The sequence below is a fragment of the Panthera tigris genome, chromosome B4 (genome assembly GCF_018350195.1).
Source record: "Panthera tigris isolate Pti1 chromosome B4, P.tigris_Pti1_mat1.1, whole genome shotgun sequence".
In the NCBI taxonomy this organism is placed as follows: Eukaryota; Metazoa; Chordata; class Mammalia; order Carnivora; family Felidae; genus Panthera; species Panthera tigris.
Genome location: NC_056666.1, coordinates 109,349,341 through 109,373,057, shown reverse-complemented (window position 1 = coordinate 109,373,057; position 23,717 = coordinate 109,349,341). Strand labels below are relative to the sequence as shown.

Genomic DNA, 23,717 nt, shown 5'->3' with positions numbered 1-23,717 from the left:
TAATTAGTCAAGTTAGGATGAGGTCACACTGGATTAGGGTGAGCCTTAAACCAAATGTATAATCACTGCAGTGATACAGCAACACACCAAGAAATGCCAAAGACTGCTAGCAACCACTAGAAGCTACTAGGAAAGAGGCATGGAACAGACTTCTTCCTGAGAGTCTTCAGAAGGAACCAACTATGCCTGACACAGTTTGGACTGTGGCCTCCATCACTGTAAGAGAATAAATTTCTGCTGCTTTAAGCTACCCAGTTTCTGCTAATTTGTTACAGCAGCAGGAAAAATAATAGAAATAGGAAACTACCTCTCAAACGAATTAGATAAAAATTCTCAAATGCCATACAGAGCTAGGAATAGTTCCTCAGCAGCCAGAATAAAAGCCCTCATAAGTCACAGTCTATCAGACAGAATCAGTAGTGGAAGAAAATTACCTCTATGATAAATGCTGCTGTGGTCTCATATAACAAAGCTTAAGAGCAAGACTAGAAGATGAAACATCTCTCAAATAACTTAAATGCATCCCAAAATAAAGCTCTAAAATATTTATAGGAATATATTAAAGTAAAACTCACATATGGCATCTACTAAAAAATTACTGGGCATGTGAAAAAGTAGAAACATATCATCTATGAGGAGAAAAATTATTCAATCTAAACTAAGAAATGACACACACAAGAAAATTAGTAGATGAAGACATTAAAGTACTAGAACATGTAAAGACATGAAACATAGAAAAAAGGCTTGAACAGAATTTCTAGAGATGAAAACAATGTCTGAAATGAAAAAGAACTAGAAAAAATTAAAGGGAGACTCGACATTGCATAAAAAAGACCAGTGGACTTGAATGCAAAGCAGAAGAAACTACCAAAATGAAAACGGAGAAAATAGTTCTGGGAGGGGAATAAACAGAGCATTAGTGTGACAACTTCAAAAGGCCTAATTTACATGTAATTGGGGTCCTAGAAGAATAGAAACAAATTTCAATGAGTAATGGCTAAAACATTTCCAAAATTTACATACTAAAACATATAGATTCTAAACTCAGTTAACCTAAGCACAGTACACATGAAAATAAAAGTAAGCGTAACCAGAAGTTTGTATCATTTGACCACCTTCACCCAAATTTTGTTATATGATAAGTATGTCCTACAGTAGTAATATGCAGCATGGGGACTACAGTTAATAATACCATATTACATATTTGAAAGCTGCAAAGAAAGTAGATTGTAAAAGTTTTCATCACAAGAAAAACATTTTCTGTAATTATGTATGGTGATGGATGTTAAGTAAATTTATTGTGATAATTTCTCAATACGCAAATACTAAATCATGACACTGTATACCTAAAATTCATAGTGTTATATATCAGTTATGTCTCAATTTAAAAAATAAAATAAAAAGAGAAACAATGGTGAGGAGAAAATAATAAAAGCAGGCATAGAGAAAAAGACACACTATATGCAGAAGCACAAAAATAAAGATGACAGAGGTTCTCCCAGTAAAAACAATGCAAGCTAGAAAACAGTAGAGCAACATTTTTAGAGTGCTGAATGCAAAACAGTCAGTGTGGAATTCTAAACTCAGGGAAAATATTTTTCAAAAACAAAGGTAAAATAAAGATATTTTTATATACAAAAGCTAAAACAATTTGGCATCAACAGACCTACAGGTCAAGAAATGATAAAGTCCTTTAGTCACAAACAAAAATGGTACAATACGAAAATCACATTAAATGTAAATAGCTGAAACACCTCATTTAAAAAACAGATTATCTGATCAAACAAAAAAGGAAGACCCAATTATATGCAGCCTGTAAGATACCAACTTCAAAGATACTGATAGTAGTGCCTGGATGGCTCAGTTGGTTAAGTGTTCGACTCTTGATTTCAGCTCAGGTCATGATCTCATGGTTTGTGGGATTGAGACCTGCCCTGGGCTCTGTGCTGACAGTTCAAAGCTTGCTTGGAATTTTCTTTCTCCCTCTCTCTCTCTCCCTGCTCTCTCAAAATAAAAAAAAAAAAGATATTGATAAAAAGTAAAAAGATGGAAAAAGATAAACCATGTAACTCTAACAAAAGATATATAAAGTGAATTTCTGAGTAAAGATTATTACTAAGGATAAAGAAACTCATTAATAAAGGTAAAGGGATTAATTCATCAAGACATTATAATCCTAGATGTTAACCACTTGAAAATAGAGCTTTAAAACACATGAAGTAAAAACTACAAGAAATAGACCAATCTACAATTATAGTCAAAGATTTCAACATCCTCTACTTAATAATAGAACAAGTAGACAAAAATCACTTAAACTATATAAGACATCACTTAATAACCAATTAAGTTAAAATAGGTTAAAGTTTCATTAGGTTAAAATCATTATTTTCATTCGTTGGTTTCATGAGTATACTCAATATGTCAAAATTTACTAATTTGTACATTATAAATATATGCAGGTTTTAAAAAAATATTAATTATACAAAAAGCTGTTAAAAAAAACTTCAATGTAGGGGCACCTGGGTGGCTTAGTCATTTAGCAGCCAACTCTTAATTTCAGCTCAGGTCGTGATCTCACGATTCATGAGATCGAGTCCCGCATCGGGCTCTGTGCTGACAGCGTGGAGCCTGCTTGGAATTCTCTCACCCTCTCTCTCTGCTCCTCCCTTGCTTGTGCTCTGTTTTTACTCTCTCTCAAAATAAATAAATAAACATGAAAAAAGAGAAAAAAAAACTCAATGTAAATCAAACACTTCTATTATAATCACTGAACATCAAGAGTTAAAGAAAGAATGAAAACAAAACAAAACAAAACAAAAACAAAAAAAAGAATCAGAATTTCCATACCTGGTGAATACTGGAAGTTGGGACTGAATGACCTGGACTCTAATCACAACAAGTAATAGGGTACTGAACATCAAAACAATGAGTTTTATTAGTGTCTGCAGCATAGAAAATGGAATATTACTCTTCCCACGGAAAAACTGTCCGGCAGTAGTACATAATAATGGCAAAGTATACTGCAATAGGAAAAAAAAAGTTTTAAATAACAATATACTACAACGTTTTCAACAATGCAATACATTCAAAATGCAAGATTAGATATAAATTGACTGTAATTATAAAATCAGTATGGAGCAATGTGTGGAACTGATAAGGAATAAAACTGAATCCAATAATCTTACTCGATAATGAATCATATTGGACGGTATTACTGTGTACATTTCCAAATTACCTAATGATTCCATTATTGAAACTGAAACAACAGTCTTAAAAAACTGAAGGAGTTATAAAATGTTAAGTAATTTTCAGTGGATACGAGGACAAAATATGCTAGTTTCTTGCAAATTTTTGGTAACATTATTGGTAAAGAGAATAATTTATAATGACACATTTAGAAACCAAGTTTATTATCATCAAATTCAAATAGGATAAAAGATAACAATAAAAATTGTATTTCTCCTTACCCCCTGGGCAATAAATACTTCATACACACAGCAAATTCCCACAACTGTTATTCCTTGTTCTTTACACAATGTTGCAACAGCAACTAAAACCACTGTCAAAGCAATTGGAGTCCATACTGCAATTTAAGAACAGAAAAATATAAACTACACAAAACAATTTTATAGTATCATAAATGAATATTTTAAGTTATACAACTGTTGGACATTACTAAAAAACTCATGATTCTATATTCACATTTGTGCTATTTCCCATTAACCTATACTTCATATTTCAAAATGTATTTAAATGTTGTGATTTTATATACCCAAAACAAAACATTGAAATGTATAACTTAAACTAAAAAATTTTTGTAGAGAGGAAAATTATCTAATGAAATGTTTTTAAAAAGTTTATTTAGTTTGAGAGAGAGAGACAGCATGCACGCACACAGGGAGGGGCGGGGGGGGGGGGGGGGGGGGGTAGAGAATCCCAAGCAGGCTCCCTGCTGTCAGCACAGAGCCCAAAGCTGGGCTCAATCTCAGGAACCCTGAGATCATGACCTGAGCTGAAATCAAGAGTCAAATACTTAACCGACTTAGCCACCCAGGTGCCCTGAAATACTAATTTTTAAAACAAAGGTAGGGTGGCCAAATTGGAGAAGGGAAGCTTAAAGGCTGGAGTGTTGTGATTAATGAACCATGTATGTGAAATGAAGGCAAATTCTTTAAATTATTACACAGACATCTATATGTTTTATTATATCTGTCATTTATTAAAAACTTCAAACTGAAAACTACTAAGCAAAGTAGAATAACATTCTTATTTTAAAGAGTATAAAAACTGAAACAGATAAATAGAATTTAAATTAATACTATTCTTTTAAAAAATCTGCATTAGAGGGCACCTGGGTGGCTCAGTCAGTTAAGTGTCAAACTCTTGGTTTCAGCTCAGGTCATGATCTCACGGCTTTGTGGGTTCAAGCCCTGCATTGGGCTGTGCTGGTAGTGTTCCTCTCTCTCTCTCTGCCCCTCCCCTTCTTGCACTCTCTCTCAGGATATATATACACACACATATATATGTACATATATATATATATACTTAAAAGTACTATCAATAGAATATTCATAAGTTCTACTTAAATAGAAAACCTACTTCATCAACTTTAAGCAATATCAACTAGTTTAGTAATAATTTTATTCAAGAAGAATGAATTTTGAGAATAATTCCATATCTACTAATTTGCTTTATGACTTTGAACAAGTTTTCTGAGCTTAAGTTTTCCTTAAAATATGACCTCTGATTATTTTCAAGTTAAAAAAGCATATTGCAGTATAATTGTGTGACCTCAGGTTTATTAAGAACATTAATCAGAGCAAAATCTCAAATAATTGACTTAAATCCAAGTATAAATAGAAAAATAATTCATGAGTTTGATATATCTTCTTTTGTTGTTGGGCTTACTACAGAAATTCATTTATTTTTGAAATTGTTTTCAACTTTAAAATACTCTACTGATTAAAATTACTGTAAGAAAAACAACTCAAAAAACCTTCAAACACTATTGGAGATACCCAGTAAAACAGTATTCCTTTCCTAAAAAAAAAAAAAAAAAAAAACAAAAACCTCATATTCCAGTCAGATCAAAACCATCAATACAAAAGTACATTATACCAAGGAATGAAACATAATGCTAAATTCTGTAAGAAATTCATACAGGAAAGAAATCAATAGATGATTATTTACAAAACAAGCTGAACCTAAAGTTGAACCTTGAAGATATATACATAGAAAAACTGGGGAAGAGGTATGCATGCATAGAGAGGAGGAGGGAATAAGCTTAGCAAGTGAATGATACAGAGAATAGTATGAATGGAAGGGTATGAATATAATAAAAATTAGTGGGAAATAACGGCCTTGAAAAGATATTTAAAACAATATATCAAATGGCTTGTATAACCAGTTTAGCATATATTATTTGAGTCTCAAAATCACTCTACTGTGATATAAGGGAAGATGTAATCATGTGCATTTTTAAGAAGAAAGAATTTTAGAGGTCCAAAAAACAGTCATGCACAATAAAGAAATCAGGACTTTAACTTGGTTCTTCTGACATTAAATTCAGAGCTTCTCCCTAGTTTGTAATTCCACTCCAAGACAGAAAGCAAACAGCTGCATTCTGTAATGCTGGATTCAATCTCAGCAACTAACAGCTCTAATAAAGGCAAAAGGTTTATTGAAACCAGTCGCTTCAGTTCTTCAACTTTTGGTGATTACATTACTGTATGAACACATACTTTGATTTCATAAATAGATCTCTGGGGTTAAAGTTAACCACGTGTAATTTTGTCCAAAACAAGTCCCCCTGCTAGATACACTAACAACACTTAAAAATATACATGTATAAATACAGAATCCATTTCAATCATTAAAATTCATTCCAATTTCAAAATATAGGTTTCTAAACTGAATTTTACATGTATAAAGATACAAACCTTTAGCAATCACATATTCAAATAGTTATTTTAAGTATCTACTACATTTTGTGGAGGAGAAAGATAATAGTCATATAAACAAGATTTATTTGTTAACTGATGATCTAAGTGTTAATAAAGAAAAATAGAAGGTGAAGGGAAATAGAAAGGAATGGGAAGATGAGTGGTGCTGCTAATGGCATCTGAGCAGAAACCCAAAGTAACAGAAAGAAGCAAAGGCCCTGAGGTGGATCATGCTTTCAAAATGGGTGTGGGTCATGAATAACCTAGAATTTAAAGTGATCAAATAATTACAAATTGGAAACCTTTGCAAGGACACATACGTTAAATAGTGAATACAAAAGATGATGACAAATCTGTTTATGGTCTCAAGTATAAAATTATGTAATGTGGAATAGGACTATGGGAGTTAAGAGGACAGAGAGAGGTCCAAAGCAGGTTCAGCACTTTTTTTTAATTATAATTTAATCACTGACTTGGTCATTTGCTCAACAAGTATATACTGAACACCTACTGTATACCAGGAACTCCATTCCAGGAAATGGAGATAGAAACCTACCTATATTACAAATCTAAGACAACACTAAAGGTGTTTGGCTAAATCACTTATTTGTTGAAACTTAGTTTCCGTTAATGTAAAATTAGGCCCCTTATCATCAGTACTTTGGGTTTATAGTGAGAAAATTCTCCAATGATGTAGGGAAAAAAAAATTAAAGTTTAGATCAACCAAATACAGGTTACTATTATGTAAAACCTCTTTCAGGTCTACTGTTCACACAACTAAAAAATCATTTTTATTGCCTGGAACTTGTTTTCTGATAATACCTGGCATAACTAGGATTAATGAGCTAATGTGTACAAAGCATTTTCCAGGGTGGGCCACATGGTAGGGACTCCATAAATAGCTGAACTATGATCAACACCTAATAAAAGTTATATTCTAATAGGCTTTCAACTTTATCTAAACAATACAATGCATGGCCTTCACAGGTGTTATTATAGAAAGACAACTGAAGTATTAGTACTTGTATCTTTGATAGGTAACAACAGATGGAACTAGGAATGACTCTAAAACTCCTATACTCTAGGGTAAATTTTTTAAGTTAAATTAAATACAGAATCTGTTAGTCATGATAAAATATAAACTGCATACAAAAATAATTTTTACTATTGACAATGTTGCATATCATGTTCGTATGTCCATACGTGCTGAAATAGTATAATATATAAAGATAAACCCAAGTGTGACATATATTTTATAATAAATAGAGTAAATAAAAATTACTTAGCAAGTTTTATATCTATAGAAAAAAAATTAAATGTTAGACACTTACCTATGGAATTATCTGGTCCTTTTGATTTGGTATATGACAAAAATGCAGCTAGAAAAAAGATAGATGACAAAAGTTCTGCTCTTCCTACAACACCGGTTACCTAAAAACGGAAAGGGAGAGGAGTTCGTATTAATGAAGAGCCTCTTGAAAATTTAACTACCATATATAATAGGAACAGCACTTTAGAAATTAAATTGCCATAATTTTTCAAGCATATTTCAGTTTCTTAGACATGCTTTGAGTGCCCTCGTGTGGTGAATCTGTGTATCTTCCATAAAAATAAATTTTCCAGTGACTACAATAGTTCTGTTATCATCACTATTTTGAAATAATTGCAGACCCACAGGGAGTTGCAAAAATAGATACAGAGAAGTCCTGTGTACGGTTTACCCAGCTTCCATCAACAGTAACATCTTATATAATATTAGTACAATATCTAGAGTAGGTCTTAATTAAAAAAGACAAAAAACCTAAGACCTTACATATTTTCTTAAAATACAAAGTGTTCTTAAAATATAAAAACATCATAAATTCAGTAAGGTCTATCTCAAAATAAACTTATAAACTAAAGACAATGAACTTTAAAAAGTCCTTTTAAATTCTACAAAATTAAATATAAAACCCTCAAACCTCTTCCTCTGAAGTATGCCTGAGTGCCTGAATCAGTTAAGCGTTAACTCCTGATTTCAGCTCAGGTCATGATCTCTGCTGTCAGCATAGAGCGTGTGTGGGATTCTCTCTCTCCCTCTCAAAACAAATAAACTTAAAAAAAAGAAAAAAAAGAGGCCAGTACATAAAAAGTTTGGGGGCGCCTAGGGGGCTCAGTCAGTTAAGCATCGACCCCTGATTTCGGCTCAGGTCATGATCTCTGCTGACAGTGTGCAGCCTGCTTGGGATTCTCTCTCTGCCTTTGTCCCACTCATACTCTCTCTCAAAATAAATAAACTTAAAAACAAAGTACTCTTGTGACACCTGGGTGGTTCAGTTGGTTAAGCGTCAACTTTGGCTCAGGTCATGATCTCATGGTCTATGAGTTCAAGACCCGCATCGGGCTCTGTGCTGACAGCTCCAAGCCTGGAGCCTGCTTCGGATGCTGTGTCTCCCTCTCTCTCTGCCCCTCCCTGGCTCATGCTCTGTCTCAAAAATAAACAAACACTTAAAAAATTTTTTTTAAATAAATAAAAAATTAAAAAAAGAAAAAAAAAGTACTCTGAATTCACTGTAGAATTTAAAACCTATCATTTTTATAAACATATGGAAAAATATCTGTTCAATTAGACATAAAAAGGTTCAAGACAGTGAGAGATACACACCCCTTCTAATACACACATACACATTCAAACACTTGGAGTTTAAACATACACATTTTTGCTTACAACCAAAAGCTCATAACAAAGCAATTGAACAGAGTCCTCTTTGCTCTGTTGTGCACAGTTTTGGGGTTTCACGGTTTTCAAGAAAAATAAAGTTATAGTTTATGTCTTAGGAGGTACTGGCTGACAAACACATTGGCAACAGCAGAAACAGCTAACAATTTTGAAACACATGGCAAGAGACAACATGAAAGTACTGGGTATCATCATTTGTTAGGATGTGTTTATGTTTACATATATTTTGATATATTTTCATCCTTTACTTAAATTTGCCTTCCTAAATATTTCCTATCCTTTGAAACACAATGCCAAGTTGACAAATATTTTAAATCTATATTCATAAAAAAATTAGCAAAAAAGACCTATATTCATTTATATTTTACATTACTAATCTTGAGCAAGTATACCTTATACCCTTAAATAATAAATGCTTGTTTCAAAACTTGTTTTAAATTTAAAAATTTTATGTAGCCTGGAAAGTTAAGACTTACACTAATTTAAAAATCTTCAAATATTTGATTTAAAGCCACAGTTAATTTTTTTCTTAAAAACATATACCATTATAATCGTTATGTAGGCTCTGCTAAAAAAAAAAAAAAAAAAAGAAAAAAATTGATTCACAGTTTTACTTACTGCTTCTGTGTGTATTGGGTGCACTGCAAAAAGTAAAGAAGCAATGACACTACTCCTGTTGTCCAGAAAAAGTTTGCAGACTTTAAGAAATATCACACTAACCACAGCATGAAAAATCATATTTAGGAGATGATATGACATTGGTTTCAGCTCACTAAACAGATAATTTAAGCGAAATGTCAATACTGTTAAGGGACGGTAAGACTTGTGGCTTCTCTCCTGAAAGGAAAAAAACAATCATCATCATTAAAGTACCATGGTCCTTCAGGGCACACAAACTAATTGCTGCATTTACTGTTGAAACTAGCAATAAAATAATGAAGTGAATGCTCCAAGGATAACACAAACATAAAATACAGCTTTATAAGCTGTGTTTTCCTATTTCCTTAGTCCCAAAACAAGGCAATTTCCTCTCCTAAATATAATGAAGAATCAACAGCAGAGGAAGAACATTTGACTTTTAACTCCTCTTTAACACACAAATTAAAAAAAGAGAAAAATAGGGGCACCTGGGTGGCTCAGTTGGTTGAGTGTCCGACTCCTGATTTCAGCTCAGGTCATGATACCAGAGTTGTGGGATCAAGTCCTGCATCAGGCTCTGCACTGAGGGGTGGAGCCCGCCTAAGGTTCTCTTTCTCTGCCCCACTCTGTCCCTCCCCCCACTCTTGTGTGCTCTCTAAAAATAAAAATATAAAATAAAATAAAAATATAATAATAGCACTGATCAAATTAGACCAAAAGATTCCTTCCAAAGCCTATATCCCCATCTATACCAATACCAGCATTTATATAACTGCTGGATAGCTCTTCAAAAGTAAATATAAGAATTAAATGTTTACCAGCACAGTTTAAATGGTGAAGTCTCAAAATGATACTGTCTAGTTGTTTTATGAAAAATACCTTTGTAATGTATACACCTGAATATATTAAGCCAAAAACTCACTAAATACTACACAGAGGATAATACAAAAGCAAAAACTTTCTTAGTTTTTGCTGAATTTCTTTACAAACTGTAAGGTTCACTTAACCAGAAAAGTTTTACTGTAAGACAAAATTAAAGCCGATTTAAGAATAAAACACAGGTCAAAACCACATAAAATATTACCCTAGCTATTTTTAAAAATTTTAGCTTGGGAAGATGGAGGTGTAGGAGGACGCTGGGCTCACCGTGTCCTGCTGATCACTTAGACAGATTCCACCTATACCTGCCTAAATAACCCAGAAAACCGCCAGAACACTAGCAGAACGGATTCTCTGGAGCCAAGCGCAGACGAGAGGCCCACGGAAGAGGGTAGGAAGGGCGGCGAGGCAGTGCGTGCTACACGGACTGGCGGGGGGCAGCTGGGGCAGAGGGGCAGCCCGCCGGCCAAGCAGAGGCCCCAAGTCTGGCTGGCAAAAGCGGAGGAGCCAGACGGAGTGTGTTCTGACAGCAAGAGGGACTTGACATCTGGAAGGTTATAAGTTAACAGCTCTGCTTGGAAAGCGGGAAGGCTGGAGGAAAACAGGAAGGAGAGTTGTTGAGCCCCTGGCGACAAAGCTCAGCTTGGCAGGGAACAAAAGCGCTCGCCAGCGCCATCTCCCTCGCCCATCCCCCAGACAAAATCCCAAAGGGAACCAGTTCCCGCCAGGTAACTTGCTTGCACTGTGAAACACCCAATGCTGTGCTTCTGCAGATCCATCCCTCCGGCAGCGGGTCTGACTCCCTCCCCCTGCCACAGGGCCCCTCCTGAAGTGGATCACCTAAGGAGAAGCGAGCTGAGACTGCCCCTCCTGCCCCTGTGCACCTAACCTATTCACCCCAGCTAATATGCCAGATCCTCAGCACCACAAGCCTCGCAGTATGCAAGTAGCCCAGATGGACCACGCCACCCCACAGTGAATCCCACCCCTAGGAAAGGGGAAGAGAAGGTACACACCAGTCTGACTGTGGCCCCAGCAGTGGGCTGGGGGCAGACATCAGGTCTGACTGTGGCCCTGCCCACCAACACAAGTTATTCAAGACAGCACAGGGGAAGTGCCCTGCAGTCCCGCACCACTCCAGGGACTATCCAAAATGACGAAATGGAAGAATTCCCCTCAAAAGAACCTCCAGGAAATAACGACTGCTAATGAACTGATCAAAAAGGATTTAAACAATATAACAGAAAGTGAATTTAGAATAACAGTCATAAAATTAATCGCTGGGCTTGAAAACAGTATACAGGACAGCAGAGAATCTATTGCTACAGAGATCAAGGGACTAAGGAACAGTCAGGAGGAGCTAAAAAATGCTATTAATGAACCGCAAAATAAAATGGAGATGACCACGGCTCGGACTGAAGAGGCAGAGGAGAGAATAGGTGAACTAGAAGATAAAATTATGGAAAAAGAGGAAGCTGAGAAACAGAGAGATAAAAAAATCCAGGAGTATGAGGGGAAAATTAGAGAACTAAGTGATGCACTAAAGAGAAATAATCTACGCATAATTGGTATTCCAGAGAAGGAAGAAAGAGGGAAAGGTACTGAAGGTGTACTTGAAGAAATCATAGCTGAGAACTTCCCTGATCTGGGGAAGGAAAAAGGCACTGAAATCCAAGAGGCACAGAGAACTCCCTTCAGACGTAACTTGAATCGATCTTCTGCACGACACATCACAGTGAAACTGGCAAAATACAAGGATAAAGAGAAAATTCTGAAAGCAGCAAGGGATAAACGTGCTCTAACATATAAAGGGAGACCGATAAGACTCGTGACAGATCGCTCTACTGAAACTTGGCAGGCCAGAAAGGAATGGCAGGAGATCTTCGATGTGATGGACAGAAAAAATATGCAGCCGAGAATCCTTTATCCAGCAAGTCTGTCATTTAGAATAGAAGGAGAGATAAAGGTCTTCCCAAACAAACAAAAACTGAAGGAATTAGTCACCACTAAACCAGCCCTACAAGAGATCCTAAGGGGGATCCTGTGAGACAAAGTACCAGACATCGCTACAAGCATGAAACCTACGGACATCACAATGACTCTAAACCCATATCTTTCTATAATAACACTGAATGTAAATGGACTAAATGTGCCAACCAAAAGACATAGGGTATCAGAATGGATAAAAAAACAAGACCAATCTTATTTCTACATAGATATATGAGAGGGGATGGAGAACTATTAATCATGCTACTGGAAGTCAAAAGAAAGCTGGAGTAGCCATACTTGTATTAGACAAACTAGACTTTAAATTAAAGGCTGTAACAAGAGATGAAGGAGGGTATTATATAATAATTACAGGATCTATCCCTCAGGGAGAGCTAACAATTATAAATGTCTATGCACCGAATACAGGAGCCCCCAAATATATAAAACAATTACTCACAAACATAAACAACCTTATTGATAGAATGTGGTAATTGCAGGGGACTTTAACACTCCACTTACAGAAATGAATAGATCATCTAGACACACGATCAATAAAGAAACAAGGGCCCTGAATGATACATTGGATCCGATGGACTTGACAGATATATTTAGAACTCTGCATCCCAAAGCAACAGAATATACTTTCTTCTCCAGTGCACATGGAACATTCTCCAAGATAGATCACATACTGGGTCACAAAACAGCCCTTCATAAGTATACAAGAAATGAGATCATACCATTCATACTTTCAGACCACAATGCCATGAAGCTTGAAATCAACCACAGGAAAGAGTCTGGAAAACCTCCAAAAGCATGGAGATTAAAGAACACCCTACTAAAGAATGAATGGGTCAACCAAGCAATTAGAGAAGAAATTAAAAAATATATGGAAACAAAAATGAAAATACAACAATCCAAACGCTTTGGGATGCAGGGAAGGCAGTCCTGAGAGGAAAATACATTGCAATCCAGGCCTATCTCAAGAAACAAGAAAAATCCCAGATACAAAATCTAACAGCACACCTAAAGGAAATAGAAGCAGAACAGCAAAGACACCCCAAACCCAGCAGAAGAAGAGAACTAATAAAGATCAGAGCAGAAATACACAATATAGAACCTAAAAAAGCTGTAGAGCAGATCAATGAAACCAGGAGTTGATTTTTTAGAAAAATAAACAAAATTGATAAACCTCTAGCCAGGCTTCTCAAAAAGAAAAGGGAGATGGCCCAAATAGATAAAATCATGAATGAAAATGGAATGATTACAACCAATCCCTCAGAGATACAAACAATTATCAGGGAATACTATGAAAAATTATATGCCAACAAACTGGACAACCTGGAAGAAATGGACAAATTCCTAAACACCCACACACTTCCAAAACTCAATCAGGAGGAAATAGAAAGCAGCGAAGAAATTCAATCGGTTATCAAAAATCTCCCAACCAATAAGAGTCCAGGACCAGATGGCTTCCCAGGGGAGTTCTACCATACATTTAAAGCAGAGATAATACCTATCCTTCTCAAGCTATTCTAAAAAATAGAAAGGGAAGGAAAACTTCCAGACTCATTCTATGAAGCTAGTATTACTTTGATTCCTAAACCAGACAGAGACCCAGTAAAAAAAAAGGACTACAGGCCAATATCCCTGATGAATATGGATGCAAAAATTCTCAATAAGATACTAGCAAATCGAATTCAACAACATATAAAAAGAATTATTCACCATGATCAAGTGGGATTCATTCCTGGGATGCAGGGCTGGTTCAACATTCGCAAATCAATCAATGTGATACATCACATTAGTAAAAGAAAAGATAAGAACCATATGATCCTGTCAATCGATGCAGAAAAAGCATTTGACAAAATTCAGCAAACTTTCTTAATAAAAACCCTCGAGAAAGTCGAGATAGAAGGAACATACTTAAAGATCATGAAAGCCATTTATGAAAAGCCCACAGCTAACATCATCCTCAATGGGGAAAAACTGAGAGCTTTTTCCCTGAGATCAGGAACACGACAGGGATGTCCACTCTCACCGCTGTTGTTTAACATAGTGCAGGAAGTTCTAGCGTCAACAGACAACAAAAGGAAATCAAAGACATCAAAATTGGCAAAGATGAAGTCAAGCTTTCACTTTTTGCAGATGACAGGATATTATACATGGAAGATCGATAGACTCCACCAAAAGTCTGCTAGAACTGATACATGAATTTAGCAAAGTTGCAGGATACAAAATCAAGGTACAGAAATCAGTTGCATTCTTATACATTAATAATGAAGCAACAGAAAGACAAATAAAGCAACTGATCCCATTCACAATTGCACCAAGAAGCATAAAATACCTAGGAATTAATCTAACCAAAGATGTACATAATCTGTATGCTGAAAACTATAGAAAGCTTATGAAGGAAACTGAAGAAAATATAAAGAAATGGAAAAACATTCCGTGCTCATGGATTGGAAGAATAAATATTGTCAAAATGTCAATACTACCCAAAGCTATCTACACATTCAATGCAATCCCAATCAAAATTGCACCAGCATTCTTCTCAAAGCTAGAACAAGCAATCCTAAAATTCATGTGGAACCACAAAAGGCCCCGAATAGCCAAAGTAATTTTGAAGAAGACCAAAGGAGGAGGCATCACAATCCCAGACTTTAGCCTCTACTACAAAGCTGTAATCATCAAGACAGCATGGTATTGGCACAAAAACAGACACATAGACCAATGGAATAGAATAGAAACCCCAGTACTAGACCCACAAATGTATGGCCAACTCATCTTTGACAAAGCAGGAAAGAACATCCAATGGAAAAAAGACAGTCTCTTTAACAAATGGTGCTGGGAGAACTGGACAGCAACATGCAGAAGGTTGAAACTAGACCACTTTCTCACACCATTCACAAAAATAAACTCAAAATGGATAAAGGACCTGAATGTGAGACAGAAAACCATCAAAACCATAGAGGAGAAAGCAGGAAAAGACCTCTCTGACCTCAGTCGTAGCAATTTCTTACTTGACACATCCCCAAAGGCAAGGGAATTAAAAGCAAAAATGAACTACTGGGACCTCATGAAGATAAAAAGCTTCTGCACAGCAAAGGAAACAACCAACAAAACTAAAAGGCAACCAACAGAATGGGAAAAGATATTTGCAAATGACATATCAGACAAAGGGCTAGTATCCAAAATCTATAAAGAGCTCACCAAACTCCACACCTGAAAAACAAATAACCCAGTGAAGAAATGGGCAGAAAACATGAATAGACACTTCTCTAAAGAAGACATCCAGATGGCCAACAGGCACATGAAAAGATGCTCAACGTCGCTCCTTATTAGGGAAATACAAATCAAAACCACACTCAGATATCACCTCACACCAGTCAGAGTGGCCAAAATGAACAAATCAGGAGACCATAGATGCTGGAGAGGATGTGGAGAAACGGGAACCCTCTTGCACTGTTGGTGGGAATGCAAATTGGTGCAGCCACTCTGGAAAACAGTGTGGAGGTTCCTCAAAAAATTAAAAATAGACCTACCCTATGGCCCAGCAGTAGCACTGCTAGAAATTTACCCAAGGGATACAAGAGTACTGATGCATAGGGGCACTTGTACCCCAATGTTTATAGCAGCACTCTCAACAATAGCCAAATTATGGAAAGAGCCTCAATGTCCATCAATTGATGAATGGATAAAGAAATTGTGGTTTATATACACAATGGAGTACTATGTGGCAATGAGAAAGAACGAAATATGGCCCTTTGTAGCAACGTGGATGGAACTGGAGAGTGTGATGCTAAGTGAAGTAAGCCATACAGAGAAAGACATACCATATGATTTCACTCTTATGTGGATCCTGAGAAACTTTACAGAAACCCATGGGGGAGGGGAAGGAAAAAAAAAAAGAGGTTAGAGTGGGAGAGAGCCAAAGCATAAGAGACTCCTAAAATCTGAGAACAAACTGGGGCGCCTGGGTGGCTCAGTCAGTTAAGCGTCTGACTTCAGCTCAGGTCATGATCTCGCGGTCCGTGAGTTCGAGCCCCGCGTCGGGCTCTGGGCTGATGGCTCAGAACCTGGAGCCTGCTTCCGATTCTGTGTCTCCCTCTCTCTCTGCCCCTCCCCCGTTCATGCTCTGTCTCTCTCGGTCTCAAAAATAAATAAAACCTTAAAAAAAAAAAAAAATCTGAGAACAAACAGGGTTGATGGGGGGTGGGAGGGGGGGGAGGGTGGGTAATGGGTATTGAGGAGGGCACCTTTTGGGATGAGCACTGAGTGTTGTACGGAATCCAATTTGACAATAAAAACCAATTTGATAATAAATTTCATCTATTGAAAAAATAAATAAATAAAAATTGTATGTAAGGGTATTCAAATTCAGCTTCTTTGCTCTCTTACCTCTTACCATATCTTGCTGGGACCCTGGTATTATACTTGTAAGCTTTTCATCCCTACTAGGGAATGTTAGGAACCACAAGGAACAAATATTTCTCCTTTGAAAATAGGAACATTTTAATATCTCTATACTGACTACACACACCATGAGTGTTGTCTACTTAGAATGTTCTTTGCTGCTTAATTTCTGTATATCATTGGCTTTAGCTCAGGCAGACAAAATTATTTTTAAGGCACTATACTGAACTGACATGATTTGTATCCAATAGCAAAAAAAAGGTTCTAGAAACCTTTTGAGAGCCTAAAATGTTACCATAGTTCCAATGGGACATGTTTGCCAGCTGAATGGATAAGTCTGAAAATGCAAGGGGAATAGGTTATTTTTAATTGCAATATACATGATTTTTTTTGTTAGGTCTATTAGAGAGCCATAGGTAATGGCCAATTAAAAAATTAATTATTAACATAACTAATTATAGTAAATCTTGGATTGCAAAAGTAACTCGTTCTAAGTGTTCCACAAAACAAGGAAATATTTCTAATAAATTTTAACTTGATAAATGAGTAATATCTTACAATAGTAGTATGTGAAACAAAGTCACATGATCACAACTGAGACAATGGCGCGCGCGCGCTCTCTCTCTCTCTCTCTCTCTCTCTCTCTCTCTATGGCTGTGGAATTGTGGGTGACCATCTCCCATGGTCACATGCTTGATCTCAGGCTGTGGCAGAAATCGGTGGTTTCAGAACTCTGGAGGGTGCCCACAACTGGCACTAGTGTCTTGTTTGTCACTTCAAACTACCTATGTACGTACTTCACTTTTCCATACAAGAGTAAGCTAAGGAATGCTTTGTTTCATTTTACGTCAGACTGCCTTCAGATATAGACTCTTTCCTCTGCTGTCTTACTGCCAGTTTCATTAAATATGACAAGAATTTATCAATACTGTATTGTAGTATCTCTGCAAGCGTATATGATGGCCCCCATGCAGAAAAAGGTTGAAAAGAAAGGCAGTGAGGAGGAGATGATCATGGTGGATGTTAAGAAGGAAATCATTGAGCAGTACAAACAAGGCATGCAAGTGGCCGAAATTGCAAGATTTTATGGAAGTCTACATCTGCATCTCATCTGGAGAGGAGGAGAAAAAGGTAGAGGAATCCCTCACTTCAAATGAGATTAGGGAGAAGTGTAAAATGTGGAAACGGTGCAAAATTTTATAGAAATGTACCACCCAAATAAGGCTGTGGCAGTGTGAGTGATGAATCTATTTAATGGCAATGCAATGTCACATTTCCACAAAATCCTCAAAAGGAGGCAAAAGCAAGTGCCAGTGGATAGGTTCTTTGTTTAAGTTGCACAAAAAGAGGAAGATTCCATGGAGTCTATAGATAGCAGTGATTCCGTTAGTGATGGTGAAAGTTGTCCTACACAATAACACTCTTCTCTCATCTCCCTCACACCAGCCACTAAAGTTTTCAAAGGTAAGTGCAGATTAATTTTTCTTTATATTTTGTATTTTCTTAATTTTATATTATATCGCAGTGTGGTAATGGAATAAGCTTAGGAATTCCCTGAGCCTGCACTGATGGGTTAACAAGGCATAAAGAATTAAAAAGCCATAGGATACTCACACCCAAATTTGGGTAAACAAGATTAGGTAAGTAAGTATAGAGAGGGTGGGCCAATGCCCCAATATAAAAGTATATGAGGTAAATAAGGTTGGTATTCAGGGAAGATACCACCCGCCCCCCTCCCCCACCCCCCCAACTCCCCAACTTAGTATTATAGCAGAAAGCTGCTTTTGCAGAAGGACCAAATTAGGTAAACAGGTAAATAGGGCTATAGACCACTGCAGGGCAAAGCTGCCCAGAGCAGAGCTAATTAACAAAAGAAAGGTTCCTAGTTGACTCTGAGGTTACATGTTCCACCTTTCTTGTCCCCAGACAAGTTTAGGTAAACAGGTGGTGCCTGAGGTCTGCTGTAAACAACCTTCCTCTGGGCACCAGGATTTTTTGTTTTGTATTAACCCAAACCCCTAACCCTGCATATCTTCAAGATCCCCTTTCCCATGAGTCCATGAGTTAATGTTTACAGTTTCATTCTCTCTTTCTGCACGTTCATCACCATGTTTGTAAGCCTTCTGATCCTAATAAGAAAGGAGCAAGGACCCTTAATCAGGGGCTCTTGTCTTCTCCCGGACATTAGCCATCTTTTGCATTTTAATCCTGCATCTCGCTTTCTTGCTAGACAAGAAAGAACTCTAGGCCCAGAGTCTACGACATTACAGTATTGTAATCATTTTTATATGAATATTTTTGGGTTGTGGAACAAATCATCTGAGTTTCCATTATTTCTTATGGGGAAATTTGCTTTGACATATAAGTGCTTTGGATTACAAGCATGTTTCCAGAACAAATTATGCTCACAAACCAGTATTTTACTGTATTTACACAATTCATTAGTAATCTGAGACTCTGCTATGACAAATAATCATTAGCATAGTAGATAACAGGTTTACTCTTCGAAAGTACAGTAAAACAGCTATATTACAAACAAAATAATATAGATCATTATTAAATTCAGGTATATTAAAAGAAAATTTAATTACTCATATTATTAGGTGGCAATAGAAACATAGGCATGAATATAATGAGTGAATTAGCTGACAGTTCCCTGCTAATGTGAATCTCCATATAGTTGAGGCAATATCTAGTGCAATGGGATTATTTGCAAACATTACCTTAAGATAGATATATTGTAGGCCAAATGCCAGACAAGAGTGGCTCATTACAGCTCAGTGGTTTTCAACCATGGCTGCACCAGAGAATCACTTGGATAACTTAAGAAACACCCAATCCTCTATCCCCCCAAAATCCTACAATAAAAAAGCGAACACACACAAAAAGAACAAGACAAAAATATTGATGGTTACATCCCATTCTGAGCTAACTGTAACTAACAAGTTTGAGTAGAGCCTTGGTAACATTTTAAGTGCCCCAGGCAACTGTAATATGCAGCCGGATTTATAATCCACCGAACCATTCAAAAACAGAGTATTACTATCTAAAGAATGGGTTTATGAAAGAGATTATCTAAACACTGAGAAGCCAAAAGGAGTCTAAAGATCCCTAATGTGCCAGTATTCATACAGTTCAGGAGAATGTTCTAAGCCCAAAATGTGTCTTTAAGCTCTATACTGGCACAAAAATCCTTATATAAAGGTTTGGTGATCTGCACACAGGCCTCTAGCCTATCAGTACTTAATGACATCAACCATTAGATCTTTGTGCTAATTCCAGGCTTGTCAAGAAAACATATAATACCTAAATACTATTCAGAACAATTTTTCCCTAGTGGCATGTTTCCCAACAGGAAAAGAAGATGCCCATCTGAAAACAGGAGGAAGCAACAATCTCCACCATATATTGTTATTCTAATTTGTTCATTCATTTTGTCTGAGTTTATTATTATGAGTATTTTCTTAGTGTGCCCACTTATAGGTGCTTTGAACAAAATCAAATATTGTATTTGTAAAGCTGAGGAAATCATATTGACACGAAGGTATGATAACTTTCATGAGACCTTTAATCTAGCCAGCTAACCTTTCAGTTTAAAATCTCAATGCCATGATTAATATCACAACAGATACTAGCTTAAGTTGTAGGAATGGACACGTAGTTCTAAGGGTCTCTGGGGATAAAAGGTAGAAGGAAATAAACTGACTAGAAAATAATGTATCTTATTATAGAACCATTATTTTTTACTCATTATCAAATATGTATTTTTTTTAAAGGCTAGAATTAGGTGAGAACAGGAAGGTTTAAGAAAATAAAGTCTGCTTTTTAACAAGAAAAAAATACTTATGTGCTGTCACTAAAGGAATGACAGACTTCACCCCCACCCTTGAGAGACTTCCATATTTAAAGCCTGCTTGGGATTCTCTCTCTCTGCCCTTCCTAAACTCATGATCACGTGAGTGCACACATGCACTATCACTCTCAAAAAAAAAGTCTAATCTATTTATACTGAAGTCACATATTTTCAGATGGTTAAATATATCCAAAGTGGTCATCTCTTTGGCCTGAATCATGGAAAAAGAGAAAATTAGCAAGAAATAGATTTGTTTACACTTACTCGTATCCTAATATGTTTGGTTTTCACACACATATATTATTTTTAAAAAGATTAAACCAAGTATACAACTAAGGAAAGAACCATGTACTGCTTTAAAGACGATAACCACATCTTCAACTTCCTATCTAACATACAAATTTTTGGGAAACAAATTCATAAATGCTATGATGCCAATGTTGATAGAGAATTACGAGTAATAAACTACTAGAATTATTTAAAATCTGAGATACATATAGGCAATAAATAAATACTTACCTCAGACATAGGGGTTCCCCAGAAGTCATTCTGAAATAAAGTTTTTAAAGGTGTAGATGGATGCAGGTCTTTATTATCCAGTATTGCTGAAACATCATCAAAAACAAAACCACAAAAGAGGCTGTTCCAATAGCAGGCAGTAACCACACCTACTATTAAGGTTACTTCTTTGAGGTTAATATCAGCCATCTTTTCCACAAGCACTTGTGGATAAAATCTAGGAGGGAAAAATCATGAAAATAAAATAAGCATCATTTTTTTCAAGTAAGTAAAATTTTAGAAGGATAAGTAAAATAGCGAATGCTAATTCTCCTTGAGAATATTTCAAAGCTCAGCTCAAATATCATCCACCTCTAAAAAGCATTAGCTGCTCACTCTTCAAATTTCTAACTTAAAATTAATTGCTGCTTCATGAATTTCAAACCTCTACTACAATCACACCACTTACTTAATCTCTGGATTTATATCTCTAGCTAACTAGATAGTGAATTCCTTATAAGTCGTCACAGGTCAGATTACTCAGGGAAACAGATATACATACAAAAAACTTAAAAAAAAAACTAGTATGGTCTACTCAAGGAGTAGTAAATAAATCTTAGTGGGAAGAACAGTAAATTTTTGTGGGAAAACAAATATTTGAAAAAACATTGAACATGGATTTTCTGAAATGTATTTTGAAACTTCTATTTTAGTACTTAATATACTAGAAGATCAACTATTACCTAAATCAGGTGTCCAAACTTGCAGCCCACAGCCTTGGTTTGGTTAAAACCTTTTAAACGTATCTGTCTTAAATGTCTCTATAGGAATTCTAAGCCTAAGCTAGCTGTATACTAGCCATTTAAGTATCGTTTTGTCTTTAACCCTGACTTGTTTGATTGATTTATGTTATCTGGCCCATATAAGCTTAAAACCCAGTTCTAAATAGTGTTTCTTTTTCTTTTTACCACAAATGGTTTTAATATAGGGAATGGGCTTCACACATGAAAATTCATAATTAAGTCATTGTTTTAGAGAGGATTCAGTGAGGGGTACCTGGGTGGCTCAGTCGGTTAAGCATCCAGCTCTTGATTTCAGCTCAAGTCACGTATCTCATGGATGCAAAGGATGGAGCCCCGTGTCTGGCTCTGCACTGACAGCACAGAGCTTGCTTGCAATTCTCTCCCACCCCCTCTGCCCCTTCTCATTGGTGCTCTCTCAAAATAATTTTTTTTTTTTAAATAAAGGATTCAGTGAGAGAATGGTTTAGAGTAAAAGGCACTATAATAACTGGATGATACTGAAGAATCAGCCCTATAATTAAAATAAGGGTACTCTTGAAAAACAAGCTGATGATCTACTTTTTTAGCTTGAGTAGTATCATTAGGATCATTTTAGGCTCATCACTTGTGGAAGATAGAACTATGCCCCCCTCCCAAACTGTCCACATCCAAATCCCCTGATCCTGTGAATATGTTACCTTACATGGCAAAACAGACTTTACAAGTTGTGATTACATGGAGGGTTTTGCGATGAAGAGATTATATCCTTAATTATCTGGTGGGCCAATTCAATGACACGAAACCTTACAAAAGGCAGGCAGAAGAGTCAGAAAAGCAGAGATGAGAGTGATGTGACAGCAGGCTAGGGCCATAAGGCAAGGAATGATGGCAGCCTCTAGAAGGTGGAAAGGCAAAAAAACCACTTTCTTCATTAGATTCTAAAGGGACCACAGCCCTATTGACATTTCAATTTTAGTCTAGTGAAACCCATTTTGCATGTCCATAGTTATAAAATAAATTTGTTGGGGCGCCTGTGTGGCTCAGTCCATTATGCGTCTGACTTCAGCTTAGGTCATAATCTCCCGGTTTATGAGTTTGAGTAGTGCATCGTACTCTGTGCTGACAGCTTGGAGCCTGCTTGGGATTCAGTGTCTCCCACTTTCTGACCCTCCCCTGCTCATGCTCTCTCTTCTCAAGAATAAATAAACAGTAAAAAAAATAAATAAAAAAAATTTTTGTTACTTTAAGCCAGCATGTTTGTCATAATTTGTTATAGCAGCAAGAAGAAAAAATACATCACTCACAGAGCCGGAAGATCTAAGGCCTGATATACATCTGGCCTAGATGTAGAGAGGAAGAATACAGTAGGGAGGGCAGAGAGAGATTTAAAATCAGACGTAAGTTTATATAAAGATACACACACAAGCCTATTAAAGTGCCTTTAGAATTGGATAGGAAAACCTTAGAATATATTACACTTAAAGAAATGCAAAATCCAATGCTACCAATCACCAAAAGAAATTAGCTGTACCTTTTGAAGGATAGTTTTAACTAAAAGAAAAATTATCTAAGGGTTTATCTTGAGTCCACAAGTGATTTATCATCTCTAAAGAGTAAGACCTTATACCTTATTATCATAGAAAAAGCTGATAGCACTTGTTTAAAGATTGGAGACTGACCAGGCATTATTTGCCTCACTCATTCTCAACTACACACTAAAATGACAAAGTATTAAAAGAGAAAAGAAAGGGGGGTATAAATTCCCAAGGATAAACACCACTGGAGGGGCAATCATAGCAAGTTTTGGAAGCTGGAAAAACAAAATTTAGCAAGTGACCTAACAGAGCTCAGGAAAGTGAATCTAAAGCTTAAGGTGGAAAACTTAAAAAGTTTTTTGCATCCCTGCCAGCATCAATCTCAAAACTGGTGACAAGATCTCAAGAAATAGGTTGGAACATATGGATTTGTTAGAATTTAGACCCCTTTCCCATTGGGTACAGGC

At 36.3% G+C, this 23,717-nt stretch overlaps 1 protein-coding gene across 4 annotated transcripts in view; it reads right to left on the bottom strand.

The window, feature by feature from the left end:
- The window catches only part of TMTC3 (transmembrane O-mannosyltransferase targeting cadherins 3), a 62,195-nt gene that overhangs the window by 31,461 nt on the left and 7,017 nt on the right, over positions 1 to 23,717 (bottom strand). For 3 of the 4 annotated variants that reach the window (XR_006220097.1, XR_006220098.1, XM_042992852.1), the window contains exons 2-6: positions 20,955 to 21,171; positions 9,281 to 9,499; positions 7,275 to 7,374; positions 3,468 to 3,583; positions 2,848 to 3,020 (exon numbers count right to left, since the gene is read on the bottom strand). Coding sequence is in view for 1 of the 4 variants with exons in the window: in XM_042992852.1 (XP_042848786.1) it covers positions 2,848 to 3,020; positions 3,468 to 3,583; positions 7,275 to 7,374; positions 9,281 to 9,499; positions 20,955 to 21,171 (825 nt within the window). In the remaining 3 variants the exon portion in view is untranslated. Of the gene's footprint in view, positions 1 to 2,847; positions 3,021 to 3,467; positions 3,584 to 7,274; positions 7,375 to 9,280; positions 9,500 to 20,954; positions 21,172 to 22,418; positions 22,707 to 23,717 lie in introns of those variants that run through there. The other variant, XR_006220099.1, reaches the window with a different exon arrangement.